The sequence below is a fragment of the Spinacia oleracea genome, chromosome 4 (assembly GCF_020520425.1).
Source record: "Spinacia oleracea cultivar Varoflay chromosome 4, BTI_SOV_V1, whole genome shotgun sequence".
Classification (NCBI taxonomy): domain Eukaryota; kingdom Viridiplantae; phylum Streptophyta; class Magnoliopsida; order Caryophyllales; family Amaranthaceae; genus Spinacia; species Spinacia oleracea.
Window position 1 is genome coordinate 157,879,968 of NC_079490.1, and position 11,822 is coordinate 157,891,789.

Genomic DNA, 11,822 nt, shown 5'->3' on the forward strand with positions numbered 1-11,822 from the left:
GGTACATAAACTATTTGACATTAAATTTATGGTGTCAAAGTTTTTCATGTACAAGTTCTTGATTCTTGTTAACCTAAGTTCCATGGAACAAAATATATGTTTCATGTTTCTTTCGTGAAGTAAATTTTGCAGGAACATTATATGTTGTTATTATGTTTGAGTATATATTTATTTAGACTAACTTGCTAATCATAAATTTGCACAAAAGTATTACACTTGAGTTTTATTTTTTTTCCAAATTACTCATATTAAAATAGCTCAAGATGGACAATTTTCATGAATACCATAGGAACATGTTCTAGCTTACTTGAAACATGAAAAATGAGGTGGCTCCAACTAAGGGGGAACACCTCGTTATATCTCGACAACGATTGTTCTATGAGAGAAAATTCACTATATTGTTTGGTTCTACCTACAATGGTTGTAACTTTGGAAAACTAAAAAGATCAACTCGATCAATCAATATCATGCAACAAGTTCCACTACTTCTCTAGTAGTAGAGAAATTGCCAATTTCAGTCATCGAGTTCCTATGTGCACTACAACTTTCATTTAATCAATTTATCAATGACATCGGCAAAGGAACTCAGAGAAGGTTGGTTCTTGAAAGGAACAACCAGTAAAAAAGGTATTGATTTTTAGGAGACTCTCACTCCATTAGCTTGCTTATAAGGTAATTATGTATAATTTTATGTTGATGCACATATGGGACTTAGGTTGTTCCAAACAGAATATGACTTCTTTTTGCCTATAAGGAACAATGTCAAGTTCCTTCTTGAAAAATGATTTTAAAATTACTATTTTTTGTTTTCAAGAGAAACTGATTCATTAGTATATATATTTACAATGATATATATACATAAGTGTAGATCCTAACGAATTTTTTTAAAGGGTTCATGAGCATAAGTGTTTATATTAACATGATGAAGGAACTTTTGAAGAATGATTGACAATATTCGAGTGTAAGTGAAAGTTTCCATAAGATATGAGGGCATCAAGATGATGGAACTAGCACTCAAGGAACTCGAACATAAATTCATCAAAATTAGTCCAGCACCTCAAAGTAATCATACACATGATAAAAAATTATATAAGGTACATTTTTCTTATTCATATCATATCATGTTTTAATGTGTTATATTGTTTACTTATTAATTTAATTGTACAAGTCTTGAAATGCATTATGTGATTATGCTTTCCTTATGATTTAATCTATTCATGGACTGTTTAGAGGATCAATACTTAATGAAGCAATGACATGAGCATAACCTAGTCTTTTCTATGAGTTTTGTTGATTTGGAACTCCTATACATATTTAGATAAGGCAATTATGTATGCTTAAAGTAAATGTGTCGCAGTTATATTTTGTGCTGTAAAAGGCATACTCACTTGCCCAAAGAGTATTAGAGGTCTCATAATAGAACTATATGGATGCTATCAAACAAGAAAATCCTAAGTTGCCAAAGAAACAATGGAAGAAACATTGATGGAACTAGGCAAGTAGATTCCCATAAAAATAGTTCTTTATCTTGCTTAATATTGTCAGAGGGAACAAACCTATATTTTAACCAACTTCCACTTATCCACACCATATGTATTTGAAGAACAACATCTTTCCACAAGACTGGTTTGTGTGTTCGTGATTGGGTTGAGCATTATACTACATTCGCAAAGAGTGTTCTATTGTGCCGAGCCATTAGCATTATTCTACAACCTTTGGGTTGTGTGTCCGTGCTAAGTACAATCATACTCTACAATCCAGTATTGTATCTCTACGTTGTATTCTTTATTCCTATCATTAACATTTCATAACTTCGAAGATCCTTATTTCCAAAATTATCATTCCACTCATATCCCGACACTTCAAATATACTACTTCCCACGAGCTCTAAGTTAATATTCATTGATTTGTATGGTTTGATGATACATAAAGAGTTATAAATGGATGGATACATTTTGAGGGGGAAGTTTGTGGAAGAAGTGAGAAGCAAGTTTATTATACTTTATCAATTGATATTTCGAGGGAAATCATTAGATGGAGCTACACTTACAAGCTCCAAAATGAAGAGAGGAATGGTAAGAAACTCTGGGGGAATAAGAGAGGAACAAATGTAAATGATTCATATTTGGTGGTGGAACTCAAGTATGTATGAATATATTTTCTCTTTACTGTTGTACTTAAAAACTCTAGGAAAGTGCCACAACGTGTAATGACACCCTTGTTTCAAAAAAAAAAAGGTATGATGAAAAAAAGAAAAAAAAAAAAAAAAAAAAAAAAAAAAGAAAAACAAGGGTGATCAAATCTTTATTATTTCCTAGATGACATATGATTCTGAAGACGTTTACTCATGGAATCAGTTGAAAGGGGAACATAAACAAAAATTGAAAGAACTTGATGAAATACGTTCAAGTTCCTTTTATCAGTGTGTTTCTCAAGGAAAGTTGGTGGTTGAAGAGAAGTGAACTTGATTGGTACATATCATGGTGAACGTGTGTTATGTTTAGAAGAAATTTCAAGATTGTGAGGTAAAGTGATAAACTCTAATGATTGTTAAGAACCTCACTTTGAAAACCTAACTATAGAGCACACTATCTATCTCAAAGTTCCCTCTATTCAAATTGTTCCATAAATTTCTCTCATACTTCTTTGAGCCCGATATTACAATATCATACTCTCTTAATCCATTTTTGACTTTCAAATTTGATCTATGCTTGACTTTAATTTATTATTTGTCAAGTTCCTTCAGTAATTTTAAAGTTGGATCTTTGGATTGTGAATTGGAAATTCGTGTAGCATATGCATCCTAAGTTTGAAAATTGAGCATCTTGAGACTTTTAGGACTAACAAGTGTTTAACCTTTATGGTGGTAATTGTGGCATATAGCAATATGTATATATGATTTACCTAAAGCAAATATGTGTAAGAATGTCCTTTTCGATAATGACAAAAGGGGGAAGATTATGTATAATGCTTATTGTCTAATATAGTCAAGTCTAAATCCTCTTATGCATGACTTGTTCAATAGTTTCCAGTCTGTATTATTAAGGGGGAATTAATGTAAATCTTTAATGTCTAATTTGCGATAAGCATCATTTGTTTGTCATCATCAAAAAGGGGGAATATTGTTGAGTAATATAGTGTTTTGATGATTATGAACAAATGATGATTATCTAACTAATGTGTGTATTGTTTAGATGTGCATGAACAAGTAATGAAGGTTAATAAAGATCATTTAGTTGGAAATTTCTGAAGATATATACAAGAAGAAGTGAAGTTCCTGAAAGGAACTCAAGAAGTGAAGGGAACTTCAGAAGAGAAGTCTAATTATATAAGTATACCATTAGACTTAGAGTTTGTGTCCTTAACTACTGCATACTTGTTTATTAGTTTGGTTTTCTTCATCTTGCTTGTATTGGTTGTCATCACTGACTTTATGGTTTTGATGACAACTAGCAAACGACTAACCTATGTTTGAGTTTCAATATGTATACGAAACAAATATAGGTTTGATGAAGAAACAAACATGAAGAGTTCAAGTCAATAAATCAAGTATCCAAGCTGCAACAAAGTTCTTCAAAGGAACACAAACAGATCAGTTCCTCAGCAGATCCTACGAGGAACAACGAGTATAAAGTTCCTGAGTAGGAACAAGCATGGAGAAGTTCCAGAGGCGGAACTATCAACATGAGGCTCTTGAGTTGGAGCATCATGAAGCATGAAGAAGAAAATAAGAGTTTATTTTCTAGGATTCATGTAAGTATGTAGAAACTTGAATAATTGAGGAACACGGTGCCAAAAGGAACTTGTCGGAACTTATGAGAAATAACGTCAGTTTATCTTCCTAGAATACTCCTAGTTTTAAGGTAATTTTAAGTGTCAATAACGTGGCTTTTAACACTCCTAGTTGTTAGGGATTTACCTTTGACTTTGAGTATTTATCTCCTAGTAAAACTCTATTTATTTATGTTTTTAAAATAAAAGATAATTTTTATAAAATCTTATTTTAGTTAGGATTCTGATTTTTATATCATATATTTATTTATTTATTATTTAAAATTCGTTTTTAATAATGTCCTATTCATTCTAGGATTTGTTTTGAATATCTTTTGTAGTTTAATGTGTTTAAAATTTTATTTTTAATAAATAAAAAATAATTAATCTTTTTGTAAAATAAAATCTGATTGTTAGTTATTTTATTTTAATAAAATATATTTTTCTATTTTATTAAAATCAGATTTAAAAGGTTTTGTTTTAGAAAATTAAAATCATTGTTTTACGTTGTTTTGGAAAAACTACATTAGTGGAGAAATAATAGGAGATCATGGAAAACCTGATTATGCTTAGCCCTAACTCCATGATTTTCTCTACTGACTAAAGTCATGGGATCATGCCTAAATTGAAGGGCTTAGTGGTTGTTAGTGGAGAAGATTATGGAGAAAGTGGTTGAGGTTTCTTCCTCTATAAAAGGAGAGCTTTCTCATTCATTCAAGAGTGTCTGACTTGCGTTGTCATTCCAAAAAGGGTCTGGTTTATGTGGAATAATTTCACAGAAATTATATTTTGTTTTCCACGTTTTTAGAGTCAGTTCCTACAGTTCCAAGTTCCTGACAGTTCCGAGTTCCTTTACAGTTATTCACTCTCTACATATTAGAGTTTAATCAATTATCAAATGTCTATATTTTAAGAGTTGTTCAAGGGTTGAGTGAGCTCTTGTAATGGGTAATTTGTCAAGGGTTTGAGTGAATTCTTGTATAAGTTTTGGGCAGGAACTTGAGTGAGTTCCTGATGTGTATGGGGTAGGAACTTGAGTGAGTTCCTGTTGTATTTGGGGAGGCTTTGAGTGAAGTCTATGAGAGAGAAGCTGATAGGCTTTGAGTGAAGCAAAAGAGTCAAGAGAGACTTCTAGGGAAGTCAGTGAGAGCGTAGTTGTTTGAGGAACAACTATTGGAACTTGAGTTCGTAGAGGAACTCAAGTAATGCCCGAGTTCCTTATAGGTTTGTAACTGAGTTGTTGCCCTACAGTGAAAAGAGTTTAAGTTGAAATCCCTAGTGGGTCGAGGTTTTCTTTCTAGTTGGGCGTAGAAAGTTTCCTCGTAAAATCTCTCTTGCATTGTTTCTCTACTTGCTTAAAGTTTCTTTATAATTCCGCAAAATTGGCTAGAAAGTTCCATACTACAATTCACCCCCCCTCTTGTAGTGTTCCATCCGAATAACAGTTTGTCTTCGTCAAATCAAATAGAACTTGTATTTATATATACCTAATACATCCTTAATAGAGACCCCGTAACTATGTTTGTGGTACGAGTTTGATCTTTTCACCAGTATCGTTTACACTATAATTTTAAGTTACCTGTCATAATATCTACATCTACTCATCTAGTAATTTAGTTTTAAAAATATATTTCAAGCCGGTTTCTTGAGTCAAACTTAGTTATGCCAGGTTAATAAGTGTGAGTTGTTGAATAACTCACGAACTAGCTAGGCTTATTAACACCCAAAGTAGTTAATTAGTTTAAAGTTAAATTGCAAATATTTACGCCCCGTTTATTATCCTTTGACGTAGAATGAAAATACTATAGGCGAAGAAAGACCAACCTGCCTCCTTTTAACTTTTTACACAGCGAAGTGAAAACAATTATGATATTGTATTGAGGAACGTCGGAAACTATTAATTAATTCAAATAATATACTATGAACAATTTCAGATTGCTATGTCAGACGGCGAATTCAAATTAATATGGCTCTGTAACGTTGGAGGGTGGTTTAGTTCTTAACAATGTTTTATTTGTGCCTAAATTAAACTGCAATTTAATTTCTGTAACTTAATTAAGTGACGAATTAAATTGTTCATCTCAGTTTATTAACAAAATATGTGTGATTCAGGACCATTTGACGAGGATGGTGATTGGCATGGGTGATCGGCCGGAAGGACTATATTTTTTCCGGGAATTTTCCAGAGTAAAGGTGCTAGCTGTGCAATGTGTGGCGGACTTGTGGCATCAACGTATGGGGCATCCGTCAGAAAAGATGTTACAATTACACCCTCCTGTGAGTAATACTACTAGGAAAAATAATAAAATTTGTGATGTATGTCCGCGTGCAAAGCAATGTCGGGAAAGTTTTCCAGTTAGCGATAGTCATGCTAGTAGAATGTCTGAGTTGATTCATATTGATTTATGGGGTCCTTATAAAACTCCGTCATCTTGCGGAGCGAGATACTTTTTTAACATATGTTGATGATTTTTCGAGAAGTGTGTGGATTTATTTGATTAGTAACAAAACGGAAGTTGAGTCGATGTTCCTTCATTTTGTTGCTATGATAAAATGTCAGTTTAATCAAATCATCAAAGTCGTACGGAGTGATAATGGTACGGAATTCAATTGTTTACAATGTAATTTTTTAAGCATGGCATATTGTTTGAATCGTCGTGTGTTGGTACGCCCCAACAAAATAGGAGGGTAGAGCCAAAACATCAACATATTTTGAATGTAGGAAGAGCGTTACGTTTTCAAGGAAATTTGCCTAAAACGTATTGGGGTGAATGTGTTATGGATGCTTGTTATCTCATTAATCAGACTCCTACTCCTATTCTTGCAAATAAAACTCCGTATGAGATGTTGTTTGGAAAAATGTCGTTGTTTGCAACTATTCGTGTTTTTGGGTGCTTGTGTTTTGCATATAATCAACGGAGTAAGGGCGGTAAATTTGCCTCACGTAGTAGGAAATGTATTTTTGGGTTATCCATTTGGGAAAAAAGGGTGGAAATTGTACGATGTCGAGACATGTGAATTTTTTGTTTCACGGGATGTGCGATTTCATGAACAAAATTTTCCATATACTTGCGGACTCATCTAATGGTGTTGTTGATGTTGATGATTTTGTTGAGGGTGGGTTTGATCAATGGGGAGTATTTGGGCATGAAGTAGGATTTGGGAATGTGGCCACAGCAGGTCCGCATCTTGTTGCAGGGGATGATGCTGGTAGGGAATGTGGGCGCAGCAGGCCCGCATCTGGTTGCAGGCCAATGGAGCTGGTTTTGGGACTGTGGGTGCAGCAGGCCTGCATCTGGGTGCAGCGCCAGACCTTGTGGGCGAAGAGAGTGAGGCGCTGGATGAGGATCAGTGCAGGTCGCAACATGTGGAGATGGTTGAGGCAGATGCGAGTGAGGGAGTTGGGGAGCGAAATAGTGTTGTACATGGTGAGGTTGTGAGTAGTATGGAGTTGGGTGATGGTAGTACGGAGTTGGGTCGTAATATGGAGTTGGGCACAAGTAGTACGGGGTTGGGACGAGGCAAGAGGGAAAAGTTCCCGTCGACAAAGCTTCATGATTATACAATGCATACCATCCGGAAAAATATAGTACCTTCGAAAGTTCACCAAATACCATGTCACTGTCTTTAGGTATTCCTTATCCTCTTACCTATTTTGTTAATTATGAACGTTTTTCGTCGAAACGCAGAAATTTCATTGCAGCATTGCAGGAAGAAAAGGCACCTAAAACATTTAAACAGGCAATGCAACATCAGGGGTGGCGTGACGCAATGGCAGCTGAGATTGTTGCCCTAGAGGATCACGATACTTGGACATTGGAAAATCCGCCGGAAGGGAAGAAAGCACTTGGAAGTAAATGGGTGTATAATGAGAAGAGGGACGAAGATGGAAATTTGTTGCGTTTAAAGGCACGCTTAGTTTGTCTAGGAAATCATCAGGAGGAAGGTCTAGATTATAATAAAACCTTCGCGCCCGTAGCAAAAATGGCTACAGTTCGTACTTTCCTTGCGGTGGAAGCTGTTATAAATTGGGAGGTGCATCAGATGGATGTTCATAATGTTTTTCTTCATGGAGATTTGAAGGAAGAAATTTATATGAAAATACCACCTGGTTTCCAGAAACATAATTCGGACAAGGAATGCAAAATGAGAAAATTGTTGTATGGCTTGAAACAGGCACCAAGGTGTTGGTTCGAGAAATTGTCTACGGCATTGAAGCAATATGACTTTCAACAGTCGTATTCAGATTACTCCTTGTTTACACTTTCCAAGGGAACATTGCAGTCAAGTGTGCTTATTTATGTAGATGATATGATTATTGCAAGCAATAATACTTTTGCGCTAGAAAGTTTTAAAGCATATTTGAGTGAATGCTTTAAGATGACGGATTTGGGAGCTCTGGAGTATTTTGGGGGCTGGAGGTGGCTCTTAGTAGTCATGGGTTCTATGTTTCTCAGAGAAAATATGCCTTGGATATAATTTGCGAAACTGGGTTGTTGGGTGCAAAGCCTGCGGATTTTCCGATGGAGCGGAATCATAAATTAGCATTGGCAGACAGAGCAGACTTTGCAGATGGTGAGAAGTATAAGCGCTTGATTGGGCGTTTGATGGCGTTTGATCTATTTGGCAGTCACAAGACCGGATTTGGCATACTCAGTTCATATTCTTTCACAGTTCATGCAGTCACCAAAAGAGGAACATTGGGAGGCGGCTTTACGAGTGGTGCGGTACTTGGAAAAGAGCCCCAGACAAGGTATTCTACTTCGTTCTGATAGTGTTTTACAGTTAGAGGGGTGGTGTGATTAGGATTGGGCGAGTTGTCCGTTGACTCGTCGCTCCTTGATGGGTTGGTTTGTGTTACTTGGTATGTCTCCGGTGTATTGGAAAACCAAGAAACAACATAGCGTCTCGCGTTCGTCGGCAGAAGCAGAATATTGTTCGATGACCGCATTGACGTGTGAATTAAAGTGGTTCAAGCAACTACTATGGGATTTGGGAGTGTCGCATAAGCAAGGTATGAGCATGTTTTGTGATAGCCAGTCTGCACTGCATGTCGCACAGAATCCAGTGTTTCATGAGCGGACGAAGCATATTGAGTTGGATTGACATTTTATTCGTGATGCAATCAAGGAAGGGGTCATTCGTCCGTCATATGTGTCAATAAGGTTCAGTTGGCGGATATTTTCACCAAAGCTTTGGGAAGGCGCAATTTAAGTTCTTTCTAAACAAGATTGGCATTCGAGATCTTCATGCTCCACCTTGAGGGGATATTACAATAGTGCATACGGAATATATGGAATTTATTATGTTAGATTGTAATATCCTAGATATATACGAAATTATCTAATTAGCCTTCACGATGAGAATTAATGAGAATGCACGAGATGCAGCATTATTTGTCACTAAGTTTTATCATCCTATCCATAATATGTAGGTTATCGATCGTGACCTTTTTAACTGAATAGTGACTAGCATGACCCATGCATCCACTTGCAGATCGAGCAGAATGAAGATTTGTAGCAAAGGAAAAGAATTCCTTGTCCACAACTGCTAGGTTGATAGGCCCATCGGCGAGCTCAGCAAGGTCTTCGTTTCGCGGCTTCTTTAACAAGATATTTTGTAAATTTAATTTTTATTATGTTCGTTTTCTTAAGTCAACAAAAAAAAAAATCTGATTTATATATATTGGTAACTACATAATTCGGTATCTCATTCATCATATCAATTAGAAAAACTTAATAGAAATCTTATACAAAAAAATATCTAAAATGTCGGAAGAGAAACACCATCACAGCCTTTTCCACCACCACAAGGATGGCAATGACAACAAGCCCGTAGACTATGCCAAGGAAGAAAAGTCTCACAAACACAAACAACACTTGGCTGAGCTCGGTACCGTCGCCGCTGGTGCTTTTGCTCTTGTAAGCTAGCTACCCACCTTCATCATTTTCATTATTACGAGTATGTGTTTACGTGTCTTAATTTAAATTACTAGCTATCCTGTCATGGACTCAATCTTGATAATATAGGATTGGAGAGATTAAGAACTAAACTTTTTTAAAAAAACACAAAAAGGGTATGTTTTCAGTCTTTTGTTGTTAGAAATCAATTCGATTTTAATAGATAAGGGTTCTTTTAAGTTAATGATTTGACTTAAATCATATGACATACAAATTCATAAAACCAAAACTTAAACTTGAGAGTGAGAATGATAAATGTTTATTAACGGGAACTTCCTTGTTTGACGAGAAACTGAGGCTTCCTTAATAATACTAATAATCTAGAATAAGTTTCTTTGATTAGTGATTCGTAATATAGACACTTTTCTTTTTGTATTGTTATGTAAACTAACTTGCTTGATTAATTAGCTAAAGAATTAATTGGTTATTTTAAAAATGGGAAATTGTAGCATGAGAAGCACAAGGGGAAGAAAGACATAGAGAATGCTCAAAAGCACAAAATAGAGCAAGGAATAGCGGTGGCTGCGGCCATAGGGGCGGGTGGATATGCCTTCCATGAGCATCATCAGAAGAAGGAAGCCAAGGAAGATGGAAAGCACCACCGTTAAGCTAGGCGTGAGCGCGCGCGGCTACTTGCTTTTCTCGCGGCTTGGGTTTTCATGTGTGCTTAAGTGTCGTTTGTGTGTTTGCATGATTGTATGTTACTAGCTAGTGTTATTTGCAACATATTGTACGTGACGACTCTTTTCATTGAGTGTGTTGTTTGCTCAATTAAGGATCACATCTGTGTTACAATTAAACACACTATCTATCTATCTATCTATCTATCTATTTATCTATACTTACTATATATTAAAAAGTGTTTATAAGAAAGTTTCCGTTACACGTGGTGCTTTGTTTAAAAGTCTTTCACTCTATGTAATATTTATATACATAAAAAAAATTGTTAAACATGGTTTGTATAAGGTTTGAACCTCCTACCTTGAGTTTAAACAATAAACTGTTTACCACTAAAACATGACATGTTTCATGTTATCATTGCAAAAAATAATCTAATTAAATGTTAATGTTATTAATGTATTATCTCGGGGAATCGCCCGAGCCAAAAACTTATACTAATAAATTAAAAGACGCTTGTAAAAAAGTTTATCATGTCATGTGGCGCTTTCCTTCTTCAATTCGGCACATGTCATTCTATGTCATCCACTCATATTCCAAAATCTCAAAATTAGAAACACATTTATAGTTTATACAAGATTAGTCGGTCCCTTTACATAGGCATAATAGGATGTTTTTTTTGAAGTAGCTACAATTGAATCGGCTGCTAGAGAATAGGTTGCTTTCTTTGGAATTTGCCTGAACGGGCCTGACCAAAATACCGATCTAGGGATTTCTTCTCAACTCCTCTAGAAATCGAAATTCATTTAAGATCCATTGCTCTATTTTGCATGCTCTGCTCTCAAAACGCGGAGAGACTACTTTTCGACTTTTAAGGTTAGATGCCCAAGTCAGGTCAACACAACCGAATTGGTTGGAGAAAAGGAAACCCCAACGACCAAGTACTCTCGCCCCAAAAAGAGGAAATTCTTCCCCTGACTCTTTCTATTCTGCAAATGAATAATCTATAATAGTACGCAAATCCAAATCGGCATTGTTCTCGAGGGCTGAGAGGTCTACTTCGCGAGCATTCTATGCCCTGTTTCCTTTTTCATCACGGAGTCAGAAGTGAATGACGAGTCGGACCAATCTGCGAATCGAGCAAGCTCGATCTTAATGGATCCCCCCTTACTGCCCAGGGGAAAATAATTGGTAGGCACTTTCTCTTTTCATTTTGTCATTGCTCATTCTCGGGCACGCCGACGAAGCGAAACGAAAGGGTATACGTCATAGCGACGTCCTCGACTGATGCCATTCCCCAACCTAGCAGCAGACAGGCGAGCCGAAGGAAATCCGGGTTTTGCTGGAGAAGGGGGTCTGATTCGGAGTCACAAGGGTGAAGTTCATGAGATTTTCTCCTTCTTGCTTGCTTACTTAGCTCTTGTCTTATTTTTTTTCTGAGTGTTCTTTGTTCGCGAAGGAACCGCACTTTTG

The 11,822-nt window shown here is 36.0% G+C and overlaps 1 protein-coding gene across 1 annotated transcript; it reads left to right on the plus strand.

Annotated features, from left to right (window-relative positions):
- The first annotated feature begins 9,425 nt into the window (after nucleotides 1-9,425).
- LOC110784815 (abscisic stress-ripening protein 1) lies at nucleotides 9,426-10,572 on the plus strand. The gene is made up of 2 exons (XM_021989259.2): nucleotides 9,426-9,692; nucleotides 10,181-10,572. The coding sequence occupies exons 1-2, from the start codon at nucleotides 9,540-9,542 to the stop codon at nucleotides 10,337-10,339; spliced, it is 312 nt and encodes a 103-aa protein (XP_021844951.1). The 5' UTR covers nucleotides 9,426-9,539; the 3' UTR covers nucleotides 10,340-10,572.
- Nucleotides 10,573-11,822: the final 1,250 nt, after the last annotated feature.